This window comes from Capsicum annuum, chromosome 12, assembly GCF_002878395.1.
Source record: "Capsicum annuum cultivar UCD-10X-F1 chromosome 12, UCD10Xv1.1, whole genome shotgun sequence".
Taxonomy (NCBI): domain Eukaryota; kingdom Viridiplantae; phylum Streptophyta; class Magnoliopsida; order Solanales; family Solanaceae; genus Capsicum; species Capsicum annuum.
The window spans coordinates 88900672-88924609 of NC_061122.1; the positions used below are offsets into that span (position 1 = coordinate 88900672).

The 23938-nt window shown below is 32.6% G+C and overlaps 1 protein-coding gene across 1 annotated transcript; it reads left to right on the forward strand.

The window, feature by feature from the left end:
• Positions 1 to 1161: 1161 nt before the first annotated feature.
• LOC107850701 (probable aquaporin PIP-type pTOM75) lies at positions 1162 to 4147 on the forward strand. Its single transcript, XM_016695407.2, has 4 exons — positions 1162 to 1686; positions 2646 to 2941; positions 3569 to 3709; positions 3831 to 4147. The coding sequence occupies exons 1-4, from the start codon at positions 1356 to 1358 to the stop codon at positions 3927 to 3929; spliced, it is 867 nt and encodes a 288-aa protein (XP_016550893.1). The 5' UTR covers positions 1162 to 1355; the 3' UTR covers positions 3930 to 4147.
• Positions 4148 to 23938: the final 19791 nt, after the last annotated feature.

Genomic DNA, 23938 nt, shown 5'->3' on the forward strand with positions numbered 1-23938 from the left:
TATGAAAAAGAATTATATTTTTTCTTTTAGAAAAAGTAAAAGTAATTATGGTAACTTTTATTTTTTTTCTAAGAAAAATAAAACTTAAATATAATAAAAATATGAGGACAAAAACTCTTAACAATTTTTTGTTTAACTGCCCTTTTTGCAACTTTTTGAAGATTAGGTGAATAAGTTGGCCCCGACCAGCAAATCAAATGGAGAAATATGTGTTTTCTAAAAAATAAAATGTCGTGACACTCTAATTAATCATAGAAAAATCCTGGCTTACATAATCCAGAGCCGTCTTCTTTCTTTACCAAAGGCAATACTTTCATCCTCGAGACTTCATAATTTGCCATTATCAAAATAATTACTTTATACACTTGTTATTATGCTTTACTTATATACAAATGATTTCAACATAACTTCTTTAATATGTTTTGAGTCGAATGTGTGTATAACAACTGTACTTTTATAAAAAAGAAATAAGACTGCATATATAACACCTTTTATAAATGCACTTGTAAAATTAATATTTTCAACAACAATAATAATAAACTCGATATATTCCCACAAAGTAGGGTTCGAGGAGACTAAGATCTACGCAGATCATATCGCTACCTTTAAAGAAGTAGAGACGCTGTTTCCGATGTAAAATTAATACGTTGCTGTTAACAAATTAGTTAAGCTTACAAAAAGATTAGAACAACCCAATAATTCATATAACTAGGCCGGAAAGGAAAAAAGAACTTTGCAGTGTACTCCCTTCTAGCATATGCCTCGCCTTTTCGATTTGGAGTTTCAGCATATGTCTCGCCTTTCCCATTTGGAGTTTTAAATCTACCCCTGTAATAATAGTAATTTTTTTTTAATAGTTAAAGTATTATAATTTATAATTATATATATATATAACAAGAATTCAAAAATTTTATATTTAAATTCATGATTAATTTTAAATTATTTGACTTTTAAAATTCATATTATGTCACATAAATTAGAAGTGAACCGGGTAAAAGAATCTTTCATTGACCAACATAGATTATTGTATAGTGGATGAGGTTGTTCCATTCTTAATCAGAGGTCGAAGATTCAATCTGATATGAAGAAAATTTTGTTGAGAACACTGCCACTTTAATGGATCCTACAACATATGATTCAGATTAGTTGGAGCTACAATACATGTATTAAACACCGAATGAGAAATAAAAATACTTTTTTTTTTATTGGAATAAATAATGACTTCTCCACTATAAAATAAGACAAACTCTATCCTATCTCACCACCCAACTTCCTTTTTCGGTATTCCATCCACTAAGCACTCAACACCACCAAAAAATAAAAGTTGGAAACCATAGTGAGTGAGTTGAAGAAAAATGGCAGAAAACAAGGAAGAAGATGTTAACCTTGGAGCAAACAAGTATAGAGAGACACAACCATTAGGGACAGCAGCACAAACAGACAAAGATTACAAGGAACCACCACCAGCACCTTTGTTTGAGCCAGGAGAATTGTCATCATGGTCATTTTACAGAGCTGGAATAGCAGAGTTTATGGCAACTTTCTTGTTTTTGTACATAACAATCCTGACTGTTATGGGACTTAAAAGGTCAGATAGTTTATGTTCTTCTGTTGGTATTCAAGGAGTTGCTTGGGCTTTTGGTGGTATGATCTTTGCTTTGGTGTACTGTACTGCTGGTATCTCAGGTTAGTTATTACTGAAATTCTTTCTCGAATCTTGACTTTTTTGCTAGTAATACTATGAAGTTGTAATCTTTTGTTCGTCTGTTTGTTTGTTTGTTTGTCGTTACTGATTTTCAGTTTTAGTCCTTGTTTGGCAACTATTTTTATGGATCTACCACCATGTCCACAAATAAATAAGTATGATTCATGAAATTTGGTGGGAATTTGTTCATGAAAATCAATTATTATTCATTTTATTTAGAATTTTTAAAGTTGAAGTTGAAGTTGTGTTTGGTTATATTTTTTTTTTTCGCAAAAGAATATTTAGAATTTGGTTGTATTTTTTCTAAACATGGTTTATACATAGAACGAGCAAAATTCAGCTTAAATTGACTAATTTACCTGAAATATACCATCAAATGTCTTCTAAAAGAGTAATATCTCAAAGTAAATAGTCATAGATTAGATTTCATATACGAACTAATACATACTATTACAACTACTTTTTCATTTTATTTGGAGATGTGTTTGGTTATAAATTTTGCAAATATTATTTGGTTGTTTAAATGTACTTTATACATGAAATATAATTTAAATTAGGTTATCTTTATAATAATAAAAAATTCATGGTAAAGTTGAAAGGAAAATACAGTGAAAGTAAAAAAGTCAGAGCAATATTTAGTGTGTTTCAACTTCAAATATTATTTGGTTGTTTAAATGTACTTTATACATGGAATATAATTTAAATTAGGTTATCTTTATAATAATAAAAAATTCATGGTAAATTTGAAAGGAAAATACAGTGAAAGTAAAAAAGTCAGAGCAATATTTAGTGTGTTTCCATACAACTTCAAACATTTGGAATTTTCACGGTCATAAATTGATTTTCAAATAAAGTGAAAAAAAATGAATTTGTTGTCGTGGCCAAACGGGCCTTTGGTATTTTTCTCTAAAAACTGAGTTCCTGATTTGTACTGAAACAGGAGGACATATTAATCCAGCTGTGACATTTGGTTTGTTCTTGGCAAGGAAGTTATCTTTAACAAGGGCACTGTTCTACATAGTGATGCAATGTCTTGGTGCCATCTGTGGTGCTGGTGTTGTTAAGGGTTTCATGGTTGGACCTTATCAGAGACTTGGTGGTGGAGCCAACGTGGTTAATCCTGGTTACACAAAAGGTGATGGACTTGGTGCTGAGATTATTGGTACTTTTGTCCTTGTCTACACTGTTTTCTCTGCTACTGATGCCAAAAGAAATGCTAGAGATTCACATGTTCCTGTAAGTGCCCCTCTTGTCCTATCAATTACTTTAGCTTAATACTCCTCCAGTCCTCCACTGTATTCTGTTTGTCTGATTTTGCCTTGACAAGAAATTTAAGAAAGTAACAAAACTTTTGAATTTCATGGTCCTCAACTAAAGAAAGACATGTAGAACATTTCAAAATCTCCATAATCTTGTAGTCATAACTATGCAAAAAGTGGAAGACATATTTTTTTTGAAACTTGGTGCATTTGTCACATAAAAGTGAATGGTGGTTAGTTGAACAACTTTGTCAGAAATTTATACTCCTTCCGTTTCAAACTGTTTATTTGGTTTTGATTATGTATAGAGTTTAAAAAAAGTAAATAAGACTTTTGAATCTTGCTGTCTTAAATTAAAGATATGGAATGTGCCAAAATTGAAAGGTTGTTTAATTGAGAAAAAGGAAAGAGTCATTATTTTGTAATTGAAACGTTGGGAGCGTGGTATATTTTTAATACAAGGCCTTAAATTTTTCTGAGGGAGATGTAGTGTATAAGTTGTTGGTATATATCTAATGTATGAGGAATCGTATACAAGCAAAGCTTTAAATTTATGTTACGCTCATTTTGAATTACAATCACAGCAATCTTAACTTTGTGATAGATTTTGGCACCTCTTCCAATTGGATTTGCGGTGTTCTTGGTTCATTTGGCCACCATCCCAATCACTGGAACTGGTATCAACCCCGCCAGGAGTCTCGGAGCTGCTATCATCTTCAACCAAGACCAGGCATGGGATGACCACGTAAGTCTACACAATTACGAGTTGACAATCTTTTAGACATTTCTTTCTAACTCTACGTTGAATGAAAGATGTGTTGTGTCATACAATCTTAACAAAAGTTATATTTTTCGTGATATTTCAGTGGATCTTCTGGGTTGGACCATTCATTGGAGCTGCTCTTGCTGCGATTTATCACCAAATAATCATCAGAGCTATTCCATTCAAGAGCGGCAGGTCTTAAGGAGTTCGCGCATTAGCTTATTTTCAAGACTTTTGTGTACAACTCTTCTCTGTTTTCCCTGTATCTGCTGGTGTTGTGTTGTCTAGTGTGATTTTTCTACTCTTCAGATGTCAATTGTGTGTGTAATTTATCAGGTTAATGATTGTATCTGAACTCTAAAGCTTAATTTCTTGCTCCATTTCAAATGAAGGATTCTAATCTCTCTCTTTTTCGTCTTACGTGAAGTTGAAGGGCTCAATCATTTTATGCTTCTGATACCTATTTTCAATTATCGATTATGAATTAACCAAATTGAACCCCACCCGTCACCAAAAAATAAATTGTTTTTTTTGGTTAAGTTTGAGAAAAAAAGAGGAGCCCTCATGGTTTTAGAAGGAATTAAGAACAATAATTATCTAATATGATAAATCAAATTTTCAATACGGTAAATAATTTATTTTGATCCTTTGCAAATAGCACAATTCAGCTTCTTAGCTCCTTCTGGAAAATTAGGAAAGAATAAGGGGAAAAGGATTAAAGTGGTCAGTCGGTCAAAAGAATTGCCAGATCATTGGTTATGACATTTTCAAAAAATAGACAGCTAGGTCTTTTGTCGATATTTTTTTTTCTAAAAATTACATAAACCTACAACTTAAATTGTATTTATTACAAAAAATTTATCTCTTCAAACATATTACAAAAATTTCATTTTCTCTAAAAATATATATACATAGCTTTCTATGTATATACTGGCCCTGTTATGTATTTGAATCGACTTTGTAATGTATATGTCGGTCTTGTTATGTATATGTCGTCCTTCTCATACTTGTTATGTATATGAATCGGCCTTATTGTGTATGTGTCGGCCTTATCATATACAAAAGTTTCTCTCTCTATATATATCAGTCTTTTATGTATATGAATCGGGAGAGAGTAAAGTAATTAAGAAAGTGGGAGAGAGTATAAATAATTCTAATAAGATTGAGACAAGTGTTGGTAAAATAACCCTGAAAACCCATCTGGCCCACATGCATTGCTTCCATTCAAACTAAAAACAGCCTTGTGAACTTCATCCAAGGTTGGGATTTCTGTTAGAACACTATTTTCTGCAGCTGCTACCATTTCCGACAAATGGTTTAGTAAATCAAAATTAGATCCTTCCCCCTCTTGGGCTAAATTGATTCTTGTAAAAATTGACTGCTTCATCTGCAACCTCTTTAGCATCATCAATCCATTTTTCTTCAACGTTCTTGACTCTATTTAGCTGCAGTCTTCTCCTTCTTCCCTTTACCAGACTGTGGAAAAACCTTGTGTTTTTATCTCCTTTTATCAAACCATGTGATTTCAGCTTTTTGTCTCTAAAATTCCTCTTCAAAATAGAGATATTTCTTAACTTCTGAATTACTTTAATCACCAGGTGGAAAGGAGAGAGTATATATCACCAGGTGGATGATGGACAAGAAACTAATATTGCAGAGAACTCAATGACAGTCATAACAACAGAGGACGTGTTGGAGGAAAAACAAGATAGTGATGTTGTTTGGGAACAAGTGGGTAGAAAAACTGATCTATCACCAAAAACAACGAAAAGAATCAGGAGAAAGAGCAGAAAACAGATTGAATCAGAAGATCAATCACCAAAAAGGGTGGTTTCAGAAAGAGGGACCTCAAATAAGCTTAATAGATGATTATGAAAGCTATTTTTTGGAATATAAGATCTATTACTCCCTCCGTTTCATAATAAATGAATTGTTGAATTTTGACACACAGATTAAAAAAAAAATATTAAAGACATAAATTTAACACAACTTTTCGTTTTTACCCATAAAAAAGAAAAACTGACCTTGTAATACCTTTACAAAAGTTAATTGGTTGTTAAATATAAGGGTAAATTTGAAAAAAAAAATTCATTGATTCACTTATTTTGAAACATCAATAAATATTTCAAAACGGAGGGAGTAACACTCAGCAAGCTTTTAATAGGTTGCAGATGCTTAATAGACATCATAAATATTTCTTAATAGCTCTCATGGAGCCTTTTCAAAATAGAAGACGAATTCAGGAGTATAAAAGATGGTTGAACATGGGTATAACATGTGTAAATATTAATAATAAAATATGATTTTTCCTGAGAGAAGGAATTGACATGGAAGTAATAAATGATGAGGAGCAGCAGGTCACCATAAAAGCTACTTTTCTGGATAGTCAGGAAAAAATGTTGATTACTATTGTATATGCCAAGTGTACAGAGCTAGAAATACGAAATTTGTGGAGTGATATTTACAGGATTGTTGATATTAATATACCATGATTGATAGGAGGGGATTTTAATACTATATTAAATGAAGAAGAAAAGATTGGTGGATTACCAGTAACTCTACATAAAATGGAGGATTTTGCATTTTGTGAGAATTCCTGTGATTTAAAAGAAATTCCTTTTAAAGGAAGTCCTTTTACTTGGAGGAATGGTAGAGCAGGAGTTGATTGTATTTTTGAGAGGTTAGACAGACTGTTGGTCAACTCTCATATACTGAATTGGTTACCTAATTTAAGTGGAACATTTGTCAAGAACAAGTTCTGATCATGCCCCTTTGTTCTTGACGATGAATAGAAAAACCTCAAACATCATAAGGCTTTTTAAGTTCTTAGCTTTTTGGGTGGAGGATGAAACGTTAAAGCAGGTTATGTCTCAAAACTGACACACAAATGAGAGTGGGAACATTTTCTGGATTTTTAAAAATAAGTTGAAGAATCTCAAAAACGTTTTGAGAATTTGGAGCAAACAAAGATTTGGTGATATTTTTCAGCAACTGAAAATTTGGGAAGAAATCATGAAGCTAAAGAAAAAATTATTTGAGTAGGATCCATCCTTGGTCAATAGGATGGTTTTGCAGAAAGCCCAAACAGAGTTAAGAAATATCGCCATTTTGAAGAGGAATTTTGGAGACAAAAAACTGAAATCACATGATTTGATAAAGGAGATAAAAATATAAGATTTTTCCACAGTCTGGTAAAGGGGAGAAGGAGAAGACCACAGCTAAATAGAGTCAAGAACGTTGAAGGAAACTGGATTGATAATGCTAAAGAGGTTGCAGATGAAACATTCAATTTTTACAAGAATCAGTTTAGCCAAGAGGGGGAAAGATCTAATTTTGATTTACTAAACCATTTGCCAAAAATGGTAACAGCTGCAGAAAATAGTGTTCTGATAGAAATCTTAACCTTGGATGAAGTTCACAAGGCTGTTTTTAGTTTTAATGAAAGCAGTGCATGTGGGCCAGATGGGTTTTTAGGGTTATTTTATCAACACTACTGGGAAATAGTGAAATATGATGTTCTTAAAATGGTGAGAGATTTCTTTAAAGGTAATACTCTCCCAAAGAGTCTTACTCATACCAATCTGATTCTTATCCCTAATAAGAAAGTGGTTGAAGGATTCACTGTCTTGAGACTAATCAGTCTCAGTAATTTCATTAATAAAGTAATATCTAGAGTGTTCCATGAGAGATTGGAGGGATTGTTACCTAAATTGATTTCCAAAAATCCATCAGGTTTTCTTAAGGGAAGAAGCATTGTTGAGAATGTTTTGTTAACAAAGGAGATAGTAGCTGATATAAGATTGAGAGGTAAGCCTGCAAATATGATGATAAAACTAGATATATCAAAGGCTTATGATAGGGTTTCCTAGTTTTTTCTTACTAGAGTGATGAGAAAGATGGGTTTTTCAGAACTGATTATTGACATGATTTAGAGATTGGTGGCCAATAATTGGTATTCCATTATTATAAATGGAAAATCCAATGGTTTATTTCATTCTACCAGAGGAATTAAACAGGGTGACCATTTGTCACCTACTTTGTTCATCCTTACATCAGAAGTTTTATCTAGGGCTCTGAACTTTCTCTGTGAAAATGGTAGATATCATGGTTATGGTTTACCTAAGTGGAGTAGAGAGATAAATCATTTGGTCTATGCAGATGATACCATCATATTTACATCGGCTGATAGGTATTTTTTAGAGAAAGTGATGAAAATTCTTAAAGAATATCAACAAGTATCTGGACAGCTCATAAATGGTCAGAAAAGTAGCTTTTATATGTTAAAAAGACTGGCTAACGAGTTGCAAAATGAGGTAAAATTAATCACAGGTTTTCAATATGGAGTTTTCCCCTTTTCATACTTAGGTTGTCCTATCACACATGCTAAGAAAAGGAAAGCATACTACAATGAATTGATCAAGAAGGTGAAAGGGAGGCTTCAGAACTGGAAAGGTAAGTTGTTTTCATATGGTGGCAAGGCCGTACTAATTAGCATTGTTTTGCAAAGTATATCGTTATATCTGTTGTCTGCAGTGGTTTCTCCAAAGATGATTTTGTATGAACTACACAAAATCTTTAACAGATTCTTATGGATTAGTAAGGATGAGGGTAAAAGTAAACACTGAATTACTTGGGACAAAATGTGTTATCCAAAGGAGGAAGGGAGATTGGGATTTAGATCCCTTTTTGACATTTCTAAAGCCATGTATTATAAGCTATGGTGGACTTTCAGAACCACAAGATCATTGTGGATTGATTATATCTGGAATAAGTATTGCAAAAAGGTTATTCCCATACTAGTCCAATGAAAATGGGGATCTCAAATTTGGAAGAAAATGCTAGAAGCTAGAGATTCCATGGAACAGGAAATATGGTGGGAGCCTACTATTGGTTCATCAAGCATTTGGCTTGATAATTGGATAAAACTTAGGGCTTTGTACCATGTGGTAGAATTAGATTTTGAGATAAAGAAAAAATCAGAAGATATTAATCATCTGATGGATGAAAATGAGTGGAATTTTCAGAAGTTGATAGATGTATTGCCTTATGATATAGCCCAGCATGTACAAGAGAATATCTTCATCAGTAAGGAGGCTTCACCATGGGATATTCCATGGTGGATGCCAACATCTACAGGTAAATTTACTATGGCAAGTGCTTTTCAATTGTGTAGGCAGAGAAAAGACACTTCTGGGGATTTGAAATATGTTTGGACTAAGAGAGTGCCTTTTAAAATTAATTTCTTTCTTTGGAGATTGTGGTTATTTAAAATTACTACTGATGAAGTGTTAAAAAGGTGTGGTATCAATATAGTGTCAAGATACAGATGTTGTTCATCACCTCATTTAGAAACTGTACAACATATTTTTGTCACAAGTGAAGCTGCAGAAAGAATTTGGAGGATTTTTCCGTTTTCTCAAGAGTGGATGGACCTTTTGTGCAATGGCCTCAAACAATCAAAAAATGGTGGAATGTAGAATGCACAAACAGATTAAAACCAATTATCTGTGCTGTCCCAGGAATGGTTTATTGGCATATGTGGAAGGGTAGAAATAAGGTGAATCATGGAGGGATAGTTAATTGGAGGATTGTTATATATAACATTTCAAGAAATTTACAACTTTAGGCCTCTATTTTATACCCTTGGATACAGGAATACCGCAAGAATGACCATTGTAGGTGGATTTGCTTCAAAATTATAAACCTGCAGTGAGAACTACACGTTTTTTTGGGGAAATTTCCTAGCAAAAATTGGTTCAAATGTAATTCGGATGGGTCTTCTAAAGGTAACCCTGGTCCAAGTTCAATAGCTTTCTGTGTTAGAAACCATGAGGGTGACATATAGGTTGCTTTGTGTAAGCAAATAACAGACATCGCTAGTTTATTTTCATAAGTTCTGGCTATGAAAGAGGGTTGTGATTACTGTTTTGACCACTATTTGTTACCACTCATTCTAGAAACAGATTCCTTAGTACTCATGAAGATAGTGAGAAGAGAATGAGAATGTCCATGGAACATTGTGATGTTAATCAGGAGAATAAGAAACTAAATAAAGGGAGGACAGCTGCAGATTACTCACACTTTCAGAGAAGGAAATGCCTTGACAGATTTTTTAACTAACCAGTGTTTTAGTTTTGCAGGTACACAAGTTTATAATTCATTTGCAGAATTACCACAAGAGGCAAAAAGTCGATGTTCCACAATTAAGAATTAAGAGGATGAAGCAAAAAGATTCAGATTAACAACAGAGTCAGAATAAAGCTTCAAAAGAGATTGCTTCGCATTTAAAGATAGATTCAATCAATGAAAAGTAATGCAGTAGATACAAGAAATACAACAAAAGCACAACAAGATATGGAAGAAAACAGGTACACATAAGTAACGCATTTAGAATCTGTTAGGGTGGTATCAACCCCAAATGGAGTTTATTCCCTTGAAGATAATAGATGAGGAGTGCAGTACCTTAGAATATATTGGCCATTAACGGATCTGAGCTCAAACACCAAAAAAATAATAAGCACAACTTGGATATAATTTCAATCGAACTTGAATACACAACACCTGGTGAGATTTTAAGGTGACTTGAGTTGTATTTGGTTCAAAGCAGCGTATCTTAAAGTTTTGATTATTTGAAGCTCAAGATTGAACTACAGAGAGGAACAAGAAGATAACTCAGAAATGATGAAAATTATCTGATTAGATGCGAGAGTCGATGACATCGGAACAATAAACAGATCGAACGGAGATGTGAAGAAGAAGAAGAGCAGTACACTTTCCACTTTCCCTATTTTGTCTTCAGAATTAGAAAGTCTTTGACTTGCCTACTTTTGTTAGAGTAATTGAGCTTGGGTCTTGCCTGACGTAAGTCCTTTGTACAAATTTGTTTTAACATTTTAATTTGTACAAAGGCCGATCTTTGATTTAAAAAAAAAATATTATTTTTTTAAAAATAATTTTTTGGTGGTTCGTTAGGACCTTTTTATGATAACATAGACCCAAAATGTTCAATATAAAATAGACTAGGCCTAAAATCAGATCCATAAAATACCCGGCCCAAACAAAAGAGGAATCTAAGAAGTTTCCTAATTGTCTAAGTTAGGATTTGAGTAAAAGAGTATCAAGTACTCCTTTTCTCTTCAATCTTTTCTCTTTTGTCGCTATTGTCTCCTTGTTTTTTATTATTAAAAAATAATGCTGCTCTATTTTAATTTTGTAAAATTTTGGCTGGTTTATTTCTTTAAAAAAAATTTGGCTAGTTATTTTTTTTTTTGCTGCTCCATTTTTATTGAAATTTTGATACTTCATTCTGTTATAAAAAATTGCTCTTCTTTTGTGTTTTTTCACTGCTTTTTTATATTTTTTTTTTGCAGTTTCTTTTTTCTTTTTTAAAAAAAAATCTATTTTTTGGTATAAAAATAGCACATAGCTACTCCGCCGAAATTAATTCCAACAAAATGGTCAATGATTTAGCAATTTCAAAAGGTAGTCATTTTGATCTTTGCCTTTTTTTTTTTAAATTTTTTTCTTATTTTATTATTTAATTTCTAATGTCAATTATTTTGGGTATTGATTTTGCCATTTTCAAAAAGTAGCCTTGGCATTTTGTTCGTTGCACCACTTTATTCTTAGAACTTTTCCTAATTCATCTTTTGTTTTTAATTGTTGGTCCGTTTCTATTTTTAATGCTCCATTTTTATTAAAATTTTTTGCTGCTTCATTTTGTTATTAAAAAAGCGTTGCTCTTATACGTCTTTTTTACTGCTTTTGTATTTTTCTTTACAATTCTTTTTTTTTTTTAAATTATTCTTTTAATTATATTATATTAAAATAATACAACACATATAAAAATATATTTAATTTAATACAATAATGATATAAATATATTTATGCAATAGTCATATAATTTCTATGCACATTCTGTACACATACATATATTTTATAATAATTTTATAATTTCTATACACATTATATACAAAAAAGGCCATATACTATACCATATTGATACAATCTTTATACCATATCGTTATAGTCCCTATAACTATATTTATATAGTCTTTATACCATATTGATGCAATCTGTATGTCATATTGATACAGTCCCTATACTATATTTATAGATATATAAACAATGTACATTTGTAGATTATTATTTAGATACATATTCTATACAATAATGATGCAATTTCCATATAGTTATATAATTTTTATACAATTCTAAAGTTTTGATACACATTTGATACAATACTTATATGATTTCCTTACACATTCTATACAACAATTATACAAATTTTATACATATTCTATACGATCTTTGATTGCAATTATTATTTGGATATGTATTTTATACAACAGCTACATAGTTTCTATACACATTCTATACATATGTATTTTATATAACAACTATACAATTTCTATACACATTCTATGCATTGTTTATCTATATCTTATACATATACATATTAAATATAACTATACAATTCCTATACATGTATCGTATATAGGTACATATTCTTTATAGTAATCATACTATTTTTATATAATTGTATTTAATTATTATTTTTAAACATATTTTGTAGAGTTTTCATATATATATATATATATATATATATATATATATCTTATATTGATACATATTCTATTTAATAATTATATATTTTTATACAATTATACTTAATTATTATTTCTTTAAATAAAAAAAGCAAAATATTTTCCAGTTAAAATTTTTGTAGCAAGTCTGTTATGAAGACTTTTAGCAACAGCTATTATTGTGGCTATAAATTACTCTTTTGGCAATAAAATTATGTTGTTCACCTTTAGCAACAACTTAAGAATGGTTGCCATACACAGGATTCACACTTTCTTCAAGAATTTTTACAAATATATATATATATATATAGAGAGAATAAATAATGAATATATTACCAATAAGGTCAATACATAAAACAGATGCATTAAATATTTTATCTCAATTTTTAATACTCCTAAAAATATATTTGCTTACTACAAAATAATTTGAAACATCGAATATCCATGATCACTAAATTCTAATCTAATACTAATCGTTGTCAAGCATAAGTTAAAAAAAATTAAAATATTTTTAGAAAAATGTCGAATGACCCAATTAGTTGGAAAAGGATAAAAATGATTGAAATGACCCAATGACCATCGAGTGGCATCAGTTTGGCCGACATGACATAAAATGTCCATAGGCCAAAACTTGGGCCATTTAAAATGGGTCAGGCCATGTCATTTTTCCTTCTTTTAATTATATCATACTGAAACGGTACAATACATATCTATATATACGCAATATAATATAATAGTGCTATAAATATTTTTATAAAATAATGATATAAATATTTGGGTAACTAGCTTGTACATTAATTACCAAGTGAAACAGTTACAGATCTATAGCAGCTTTAACAAAAATCTGTTATCTACAAAGAAACTCAAAGACTAACAATTCTATACTTAATTAAACTAAAAACATAGTTATTGCAGCCTAGTTCTAAGACCTAAAGCTCTCACATTACAAAGATAAGCTATCTCCTGGGCCAAGGATTCCCAGTGCCTACTCTTTCTTCGTACAAACGATTGTTTTTTTTCAATCATAGTGCGTGTATAAATTAAGCGTAGACCATCCTAAAGAGTTGTGCTTATGAATATTTGCCTTAGACTTTTTAATCATCCAATCCTCATGTTCCTCCCATGTAGTAGCATAAAAAACGATCACCTCTATCCATTATAATAATCTATGCCATAAATTCCTCGAGAATCACAATGAACAAACAGGTGTGTTCATGTTTCCTGGTTACCTGTACAAAACTTGTAGAATTTATCAATATCTAATCCCTATTTGAGTAGTTGATTATTAGTTAATAATCTATTTTGAATCTGCAACCATAACAAAAATTTGGCCTTTGGCCTAACTCCATTACCTAACATCAAACATTTCCAAGCCACCCTAGTTCCTTCACCAAGCAAATGTAAATATATCTGTCAGATTGTTACCTTACATTGCTGTCCCATCAAGTGTATTTGCATCAGTAATTGTCTGCCAGCAATGACCTTTCTGACCATTCAAGAAGCTTGCTATGGAATAGAAATTATAGAACCTTAAGCAAACTTAATGAAAAAGCTATAAATCCAACATATCTAAAGCTTGTCATTTTTGTGAGCTAAGTTCCAATAGGTTTTGACTAGTGAAACCTTATTCCAAATACAAATGTTGATAAGATTGACACCTCTACTAAATAAGGCATACACACTTTATCCAAAGAGACGAGAGCTTTTCTGGTAATAATACTTGCCCCCTGATCATACATAGCTTCAATAGTAGGCTTTAATAAGTTTCAAGACTTTAGAGGGGATAAGGAACAATTGGGATCAATAAGTTTGTATACCAAACAAGACTGGTTGTACTAACTGCACTTCCCGATATAAGATAGTTCTTTAGAAGTCCATAAGGCTATTCGAGCAGTAATCTTGTCTATTAGAGGACTCTGTTGTAAGATACTCAATTTCTTTGTGGATAAAGGGATTCCCATATATTTGAAGGTTTGTTTTCCAATCTGACCCTAAACTTCTGTATCAAAGATGTCCTTTTCTGTCCAGTCATATCACCACAATAAAAGCTATTTTTATCTATGTTGTTATGAGCCCTGAAGCTTGAGAAAATCTTTGAAAATAAGAAAACAATGCTAAAACAGAGGCTAAGTCTCCTCTCTTAAAAACAAGTAGATCATAGACAAAATATAAGTGTGTAATCCCTAATCTTGCATATTTAGGAAGGAATCTGAACTAATGATTCTCCTTTAACTCAGACAGGCTTCTACAGTTTTACTAAGAAATTTCATAGCAATGGCAAATAAAAATGGAGATATAGGGTCACCTTGTTTCAGTCCCTTAAAAATATTAAAGGGAGGAGTAGGCTCTTCATTTATCAAAATAGAGTAATTAACAGTGCACACATATTCCATTATCTATTTCACAAATCTCTTGAGAAATCATAAAGCCTTCATAAACTGCTTTAAGTAAATCCATTCCATAGAATCATGGAATTTTTAAAGGTCCATTTTGAGCATACACTAGGAGAGATGTGTTTTATATAGCAGGCCTCACAACTCATTCGCCAAGTTGATGTTATCTTCTATCTTTCTTCCAGGGATAAATTCGAATTGAGCTTCACTAATTGTTGATGCAATTGACTTTTGCAACCTGGATGCGAACACCTTTGTAATGATTTTGTACAAAACTGAGCAACAAGCAATTGGTCTACACTCAAGGTTTCTGAATTAGGAGTTTTAGACACAAGAGTAAGAAGGGTGTAATCATACACATTCTATACAATAATATATATATATATATATACATATACATATTTTGTACAACAACTATACAATTTCTATACACATAATATCTAGTTTCTATACGTATATCTTATATTGATACATATTCTATACAACTGTTATACAGTTTCTATACAATTATATTTAATTATTTTAAACAAAAAAAAGATTTTTTAATCAAAATATTTTTTGTAAAAAAATGAAAAAAGAAAAACCAAAACATTTAAAAAGAAGGTTCGAATGAACCAAATTGAAAAAGCACAAAAAATGATCAAAATGGAACAAGAAGGAAGGGGAGAACTGAAGTAGCCCAATTGCCACTGGATGACAATAGTTTGGGCCGACTGGCCATAAAATTTCATAGATTCAAACTTGGGCGAATATCTTTTTGAGTGGCCAGTCTGTGTCCTTTTCCCAAAAGAATATTTCAACTTCAAAGGACTTATCAAATGAAAATTCTATACTAAAATTGGTTCTTAATATATTTAATTAACAAGCATATTACATAGAGCCACAAAAATATATATGTGAAAGAAATATATAAAAGATTTAGTGGATCTGTTCAAATATCGAGAAAAAAATTAAAAACTTAGGAAGAACAAAAAAGTCTTAAAAGTGTCAAAGAAGATAAATGTTCTCACACTGCCATGAAAATTTCATTGAAAAAATTACATAAAAAGCTAATGATAAATTTTTTCCAATATTGAGTTTCAATCACTTATCTTCATCCTTCATCTACTGAAAACGCCATTCAAGTTAATTTGGTGAAAAAAAATTTCTCATTTTTTCAAGAGGTGAGTTAAATGTTGAAATAGATTTTAACAAGATTACTTTATCTTAGTTTTAAAATACATCTATTGTGTTTTTTTTTTTTTTTTTTTTTTATCTTTTTTATGACTTCCAATGATTTACCGTCATTCACTTTAGGTGTTACTCAAATTGATAAGAACATTATTGATTCTTCAAGTTATGAAGTGGTGGATTTTGTTTTGGATATTTTGATAACATTTTTGAAAATTTTCATAAAAATAGATCAAAATATCGAAATGACCCCGCAAATATGTAGAAGCTTCGAAAAGATTACGTTGCTCAAATTGAGAAAATAGACATGCACTGAGGAGGGCGATACAAGGAAAATGCACAATTACTCCTCAAATGTGGTAAAAACATCAAAATTTTTAGTTAATGTGTATGATATTTTATAAGATCTTAATACATTTAATATTTTTGTTAGCTGATATTTTTGATACATTTTTTTGTTGATACTTTTGTTCCTATATAAAGGCTTGTGAGCTTTATCCTAATTCAGATATTTATTGCATTTGATACATTTAATAGATTTAAAGATTGTTAACTCAATTGATATTCTTATCTATTTGATACATCTGATACATTTTGATAGCAGTTATGCACTGGAATGTGCAAACTTACTGTACATATGTTTGATACATTTTGATATATTTATATGTATAAATACTGTATATGTATCAACATGAGAGTTTTATATATTTGATATATATCAAAATGTGGTATATTATTTTATGTCCAACCTAACCTTTTCTCTGGTAATTCTACAGAACATCAGCTTGGTTTAAAAAATTAGCCTTCACATAACTTAAGGTACTGTAGTGTACATAATCATAAGATTGTGTCAAATCTCAATACAGTTCTCAAGGAAGAAGTAATTAGAATATTCTGTCGTACCTATTTTGAATCATATCTTAATATAACCAAAGGCAACTCTAATCAGTTGCTAGGTGTTTAATGACCTTGGAGGTAGAATATGATAATCCTGACCAAATAAGGATCTATGTTAACAATACCATCCTTAGATTTTTAATTTATGAGTTTGCTCCTGTCACCGAATTAAAATGCTCCAATAATGAAACGATTTCAACTACTCAAATCTCTCTCCTTGTAAACTCCAGAGAAAGTATTTTTTCCAAAAGTTCCACAAATGTGAAGAGAGGTGAGTTGGTTAAATTCTCTGAAAACATAAAGTGGGATAACAATATTTAAGATGCAGTCAAAATTGATATTTTATACTTCATCCACACTTTCATTTACTCTCAATTGGACAATGTCAATACTTGTAACGACTGCTTTTTGTTGAAATATGTGTTTCTATGTGATTTGACTATTTTATCTATTTTTATATTTGTATTGTGATATTTCTAGGGTATGGGGGTGATTGACATGGTTTACGATGTATTTTGGTACCATTTATGTGATATTATGGCTTTTGATGGCTTCGAGAGCCTTATTTTGAACTTATATAGATATCCTTTGATCCGTGCAATGGATGAATGAATGAACTAAACTATTAGCTCCAAAATATCGATTTTAGGTTAGGTAGACCTTTGGTTCAGATCCCGGTGCACTTGAGCTTATTTCGACGTATTTGCCGAAAAGTTGAAAAATTAGAAATATGAGTGTGAGACCCATATTTAGTAAAAATAACCTCGTATGGAAAATTTGACTTCACCAAATGATTCAGAATGTTGATTTTAGGGTGGTAATATATTTGGTGTGATTTTATGGCTTTTTAATCTCATTTTATTCCTCGATTTGGAAAATTACGATTTCGGATTTTGGGGGTCAACTTTGTGAAAATGATATTTTTTTTGAAAATTTGATATCACCATTAAATCCTAAGCATCTATTTTAGTGTGGTTGCATAGTTCGTTTGCGTATATCGGACTCCGAACAAATTTCGGGCACCTCGTTGAAATCCGTTTGGATTTAGAAAAATCTGCACTGCAATATATAACAAAATTTTTATCTCTTTTCAGCCCATTTTATCCATTCTTTCACTTGCCTCTTGAGAGTTAAACCCTAAAATAGTGTGAAACTTAAAAGTGAAACTTGTGGGAGCTACATTAACATCTATTTCTTGATTCTCTTATGGATTTAAGGTAAGAATTCACCCTTTTCTTTGTAAATTTCTTGATTAATTTCTCAAAACCCAAAAATCTAAGGGCTTGAATTTAAACCTCAATTTCACTCTCACTTGAATAATATTTTAATCTTATAATTTCTAGTTTTTCATCAATTTAGCCTTCAAAACAACTTTGATTCGTTATTTTAACCCAGATTTCAAAGATTTTACTCGGTAAATCTTAAAAATAGTTTTTCTTCGGTTTGAACCTCATCTTGACTCAATTTGACTTAGGTTTCCAGCTGTAGGTTCCTAAAAATATGGGAAATATATTTTTAAAGTAAAGTTATAATTTTTTCCTTCCTTTTCAAAAACCCATTCGGGGGATTCGTTTTAACCCCGAATCAAAAGTAGTCAATATGAAGGTCGTTTATTTTGTTTTGATGCATAGAAGATTCCTTATTTGAGTTTTAGTGAAGTGCGGGATTGTTCGTGAAAAGTCAGATCGTGGGTTCAAAGTGTAGCGAACCTGTTTCGACATTCTAGGTAGGTTATAACTTAATTTTTTTGGACTGAGATGGGTAGTAAGTGATGGTATAAAATACATGTTAAGGTTGAGAACTAATAATGAAAAATGGCTATCTATGTGTTGTGCCCGTGTAGGGGCCAATATGTGAAATAATTTTTGAAATTGCGATATTACGTGATAGTTTTGATCGTGTGGGATCTTATATAATGTTGATAGACTTGAATACAGATGAATAATTGTATTATGTTGTTGAAAATGCCTATTGGGGTACCTTTGGAATATTGTGATATATATTCATACTTCTAGCATATGAAAACATGTGGAATTCATGGATAAATGGAAGTACTAAGTGGATATTGGCTCATGTAGTAATGAAAATGTATCATTGTGGTTGGTTGTGAAAATATATCATGTGGTTGGTTGTGAAAATACTTATTGTGATTGGGTGTGAGAATTATATCCTAATAGCATACTCATTTATGAAACAAATGGTACCACCGTGGCAACACCTGAGAAATACTAGCAACACTTTTTTATGACAGAAAATAGGACATCTTATAAAACTCTCCCCGAGGGTTGTACTGGGGAAAAGATATGGATATATATATATATATATATATATATATATATATTTGGATTGTATATGGGTTTGCGAACTGATAGCCTAAAGAAAGGCTAAAACAAGAAATTGACACTAGATATGCAAAAATCAGCAAGCACATAAAGAGAAAACAACACTTAGAAAGGAGATGAAGAAGAAAGATTGTATAAATGTAAAGATAGTAGAGTGACCCTTACTTTCACTAGATGATTAACAAAAGGAGATGTATCAAATCTCCAATCACACCTCACAAATGAAAGTTCAAACCACTCTCTTAGGTAGATACAAAGGGAGTCACCTTCCCCAAGCACCAACCTTTTATGCCAATTTGTCAACACAAGTGAAATCCATCACTTAGTGTAAACCCTAATTTCAGATTCTCTCTCTAAGAGAGGAATAAAACTATAACTAAAGAGTATCTCTCAATAGTTTCATCAAAGTCTCAGGAAAATACAAGCTAAAGGGTCTATTTATACTCATTACAACCAAATGGCAAAAATGCCCTAAATGAGGGGCCTATGGAGTGTTGTTTTAGAGTGTAAAAGGTCCATCATGCCCTTAGTAAAAGACGCCTCTTGAGTGTAAGGAACCTCCTCCTTTCTTCACTTGGACAAGGCTTTGTAATGGTTCCAAAAGGTCTTCAAGCACTTGCAAATCCGAGACTTCATCCTTTGACAATCCGAAGCTTGAACCTTCTACAAGACCTTGTAAACCTTGTACTCTTTATGCTCATATTACGAACCCCCCATGGGTCTCACATTGGGAGGTTTGGTGTACGCGAGGTTTGTGCAATAATCTTGAAGGTTGTGCGACGACCTCATGCATCATCATCATCATCATCATATACGTTGTACTTGATTTATTGCATTTATGTTATGCTTGTACTGTCGTATTGACTTGTCATCTATTTATTTGTCCTATATTCTGACTTATTAATGTCTAATTATTCTATCTTGCTTTATTTGTACTTGATGATTTTGATTATACATGTTCTTCTTTTGTTCTACTTGTATGTGATATTATGTATATTTGTATTCCTATCGAGTGTGTTGTTTTGTTATGCGTGGATATTATAGAACTATTAGTGCAAGGCGGTGTGGGCTACCTTTGTGGGATATTTTATGATTGCAGGTGACGTGCCCATAGTGTATATTTTGTATGCTTTATTTACTACTTTACTTGGTTGACCTATGATACCTACTGAGTATAAGTGGATTGTACTCATGCCTATTGCACCCTTTCAGTGTAGGTCCTAGCTCGAGTGCGCTTCAACTCGCTTGACTCGAGCGATTGTTGGAGCTTCCAAGGTAGTGGTTGGATATTTAAGCATCCGTAGTTCACCTTTATATTTCTATAGTTGTTATGTATTTATTAGTATTCGGAGACAAACATTAACCTTGTGTAGATATTTCTGATGTATTTGACTCATGATTTGTGTTAGTAGTTCTTACACTATTGACACCTGGTTATAGGAATGTATCATATTTGGATATGTTCGTTCCGCATTGTTATAATTATTTATAAGGTTCGGCTTTATTCTAAAAGCCTTACCTTGGGGTATTTTTGTCTCCTTTTCTCTTTTTGTATCAGTTTGGGTTATAGGCTTACTTGTCAAGGTACGCAATGACAAGTTCCATCATGACCCTCATTTTTGGGTCGTGACCATTTTGTATTAGAGTAGCCAGGTTTATTAGTATCAATAATGTAAGAACAAGATGTCTAATAGAGTCTCACGAATTGGTATGTAGACATCCATACTATCTTTGAGAGGGTATAGAATGTCATTACGAAACCTCCCTTATTTTTTTTAACTGTGCAAAGTTCTTTTATACCTTGTGTTCTGAGTTGTGTTTCACTCTTTCTGCAAAGATGGTGTAGACTAGGTCCTGCAAGGTCAGAGATGCAGGGCCTTCTCCCAGAGGGCTAGCCTTAAGTTGTGGATGAACTCGAGGAAGTAGATGGGCTCGTGGATCAGCCCCATCCAGGAGGAGTGCTAAGGGACTCTTCTCTAAGCCTCGTGTTGGCTACTTCTCATATGGTTATGTTTGGAGCATTTTTTTAGAGCATTGTGGATTATGCCAAGATGATAGAGGGTCTTCTTCGAGTATCTTAGGGTGGTGCCAATAAGTTGCACTATTTCGGAGAGTTCAGAGGTAAGTCTCCCTATGATAGAGAGTTTAGAGGTTCTCATAGATATCAAGGAAGTCCAGTACAAGTGGCCTTACAGAGTTCAGGTGGTGGATCTTTGGGTTCAATAGTTCAGGGTGGTTGTTAGAGCCTAGTTATACCTTCTTCATTGGAGTCAGGCCGTAAAGGTTGCTTTATGTGTGATGAGGTTGGCTATTTGGCCAAGGACTGTCCCTGCTGTCTGATTAGAGCTACTCTTATTAAAGTTATGAGAGGTAGAGATTTTGCCAGATGTGTGAGGGGTAAAAGTAGTGTAGCCCGCGATAGTGGTCGTGGGGCTATTCATCCAGTTGGTGGCTGTGGTTAGTGTTATGCTATACCCGTTAGGCTAGAGGCAGAGGCATTTGATGCTGGGATCACAGGCGTCCTCCCCATTTGTTTCATACCTGCATCTATGTTATTTGATCCTGAATCGACTTATTTTTGTATATGTCTACATATTTTTCTTTGGGTTTTGATTCTATTAGCGAGCCTCTTTCCATGCCTATTCGTGTATATACCCCTGTAGGAGATTCTTTAGTGGTGGATCGGGTGTACCGATCTTGTGTTGGGACTTTTTATGGATATGAGACTTAGGCCGATTTGATTGTGTTAGATATGTTTGACTTCAATGTTATTTGGGTATGGATTGGTTGGATCCTTGTCTGCTGTCTTAGATTGTTTTATTAAGACCGTGACTTTAGCTCTACCGTGTGTACCAAGGATAGCTTGGAAGGGTGCACTTCATTCAGGTCCTAAGAGGGTTATCGCTTATGTTCGAGCTTGTAAATTAGTTAAGAGGGAATGTTTATATTACTTGGTTTATATTCGTGACACCAGTGTTGTTTCACCTTTTTTCTTGGATTCTCTTTGTGTTGTCCATGATTTTATGGATGCGTTTCCTACGGACTTAACTGGTATGCCCCCGGATCAAAATATTGATTTTGCTAGTGATGTTGAGCCGGACACCAAGCCTATTTCTATTCCTCCTTATAGGATGTACCCAACAGAGTTGAAGAAAATTGAAGGATCAGTTGCAGGAGTTGTTGGATAAGGGATTTATCTGACCTAGTATTTCACCTTGGGGTGCACCGGTTTATTTTGTAAAGAAAAAGGATAGGTCTATGCAGATATGTATTAATTATCGATAGTTTAAGAAGGTGATGGTTAAGAATAACTATCCTCTTTCTTGCATTGATAATTTATTTGATCATCTTCAAGGTGCTGCGGTGTTTTCAAAGATTTGAGGTTCGGTTATCACTAGTTGAGGATTAGAGCTTCGGATATTCCAAAGACAACTTTTCAAACTCGATATGGTCATTATGAGTTCTTGGTCATGTCCTTTAGGTTGACTAGTGCCCCTTCCGCATTCATGGAGTTGATAAAATGGGTGTTTCAATCGTATCTCGACTCCTTTGTTAAGTATTTATAGATGATATCTTAGTGTATTCCAAGAGTGAGGTTGAGCATGAGGAGTATTTGCAGATTGTACTTTAGAGATTGAGTGATGAGAAGTTGTAACTTTGTTATTTCTTTTTCCTCTAAAAATTCATGAAAAAAAGAGAGAGAATTTTGTTGGCCCTTTTGTGGCCAAACATCATGAACTATGCATAGCTGATTCTTCTCTCTTGGGGGTGAGATACGTAGGTGCCCTTCTTGGGTTTGGTGATCTTTATAATTTTTTTTTAAAAAAAGATATTGAACTCTAACGTTTTTATTGTTTCTATTGTTGAGTTAGTTTAAGGTGGTTGGTTTGTGGCATTTTGGCTTGTCCTCCATATTACACCAAGTCGAGGAGAAAGTTATGGCCAACAAGAATATCGAGGTTATTGTCACTAATCAGGTAGAAATTTTGGGGAATGAGAATTTAGGACCTAATGAAGAGATTCGGAAATTAAGGCAGCAAATGATAGAAATGCATCGAGTTTGGCCTAACGGGTTGCCTCCTCCTCCAATTCAAATGGATAATCCAAAAAATTCTTCTAGCTTGCTTCCAGTGTCACATGCATAATTCTCTATTTTTGTTGACACACCACAACATGCATCAAGATTTATTTTGGCAATATTCCTCTCCGAGCTTCTCAAGACAAAACTACCATCTACTCAGTTCCACCTGTAATTCCTATTTTTTCTGCTCCACCCTCACATGAAGCTCTTACTTCAGATGTCCATCCAATGGTTGTGCTTCCCTACTCTGCAATCGATCCTGTCTTGAATATTTTTAGTAATCAACATTATGCTCTTGAGCCCACGAGTAAGTTGATTAATCCTTACGGATACACTCAACTACCCGAATTTTCTCTTAACACTGAGAAGTCTATTATGATAGAAGAACAAGAAGAGGTGACCAAAAAATTGAAAAATTTGAAACTAGCTATGAAGAACTTCCAAGGAGTTGGGGATATAAAAGTGTCTCATATAAAGACTTATATATGTTTCAAAGTTTTAACCTCCCTCTTGGCTTTAAGATATCGAAGTTTGAGAAGTATGATGGACACGACGACCCTATATCACATTTGAGACGTTACTGTAACCAATCAAGGGGCACTGGAGGGAAGAAATAATTACTCATGGCTTATTTCGATGAAAGTCTTTCAAGTCTAGCTTCAGAATAGTTTGTTGGTCAGGACATTGACATATGGAATAGTTGGGATTACTTCATGCAATAATTTCAATACAATATGGAGTTG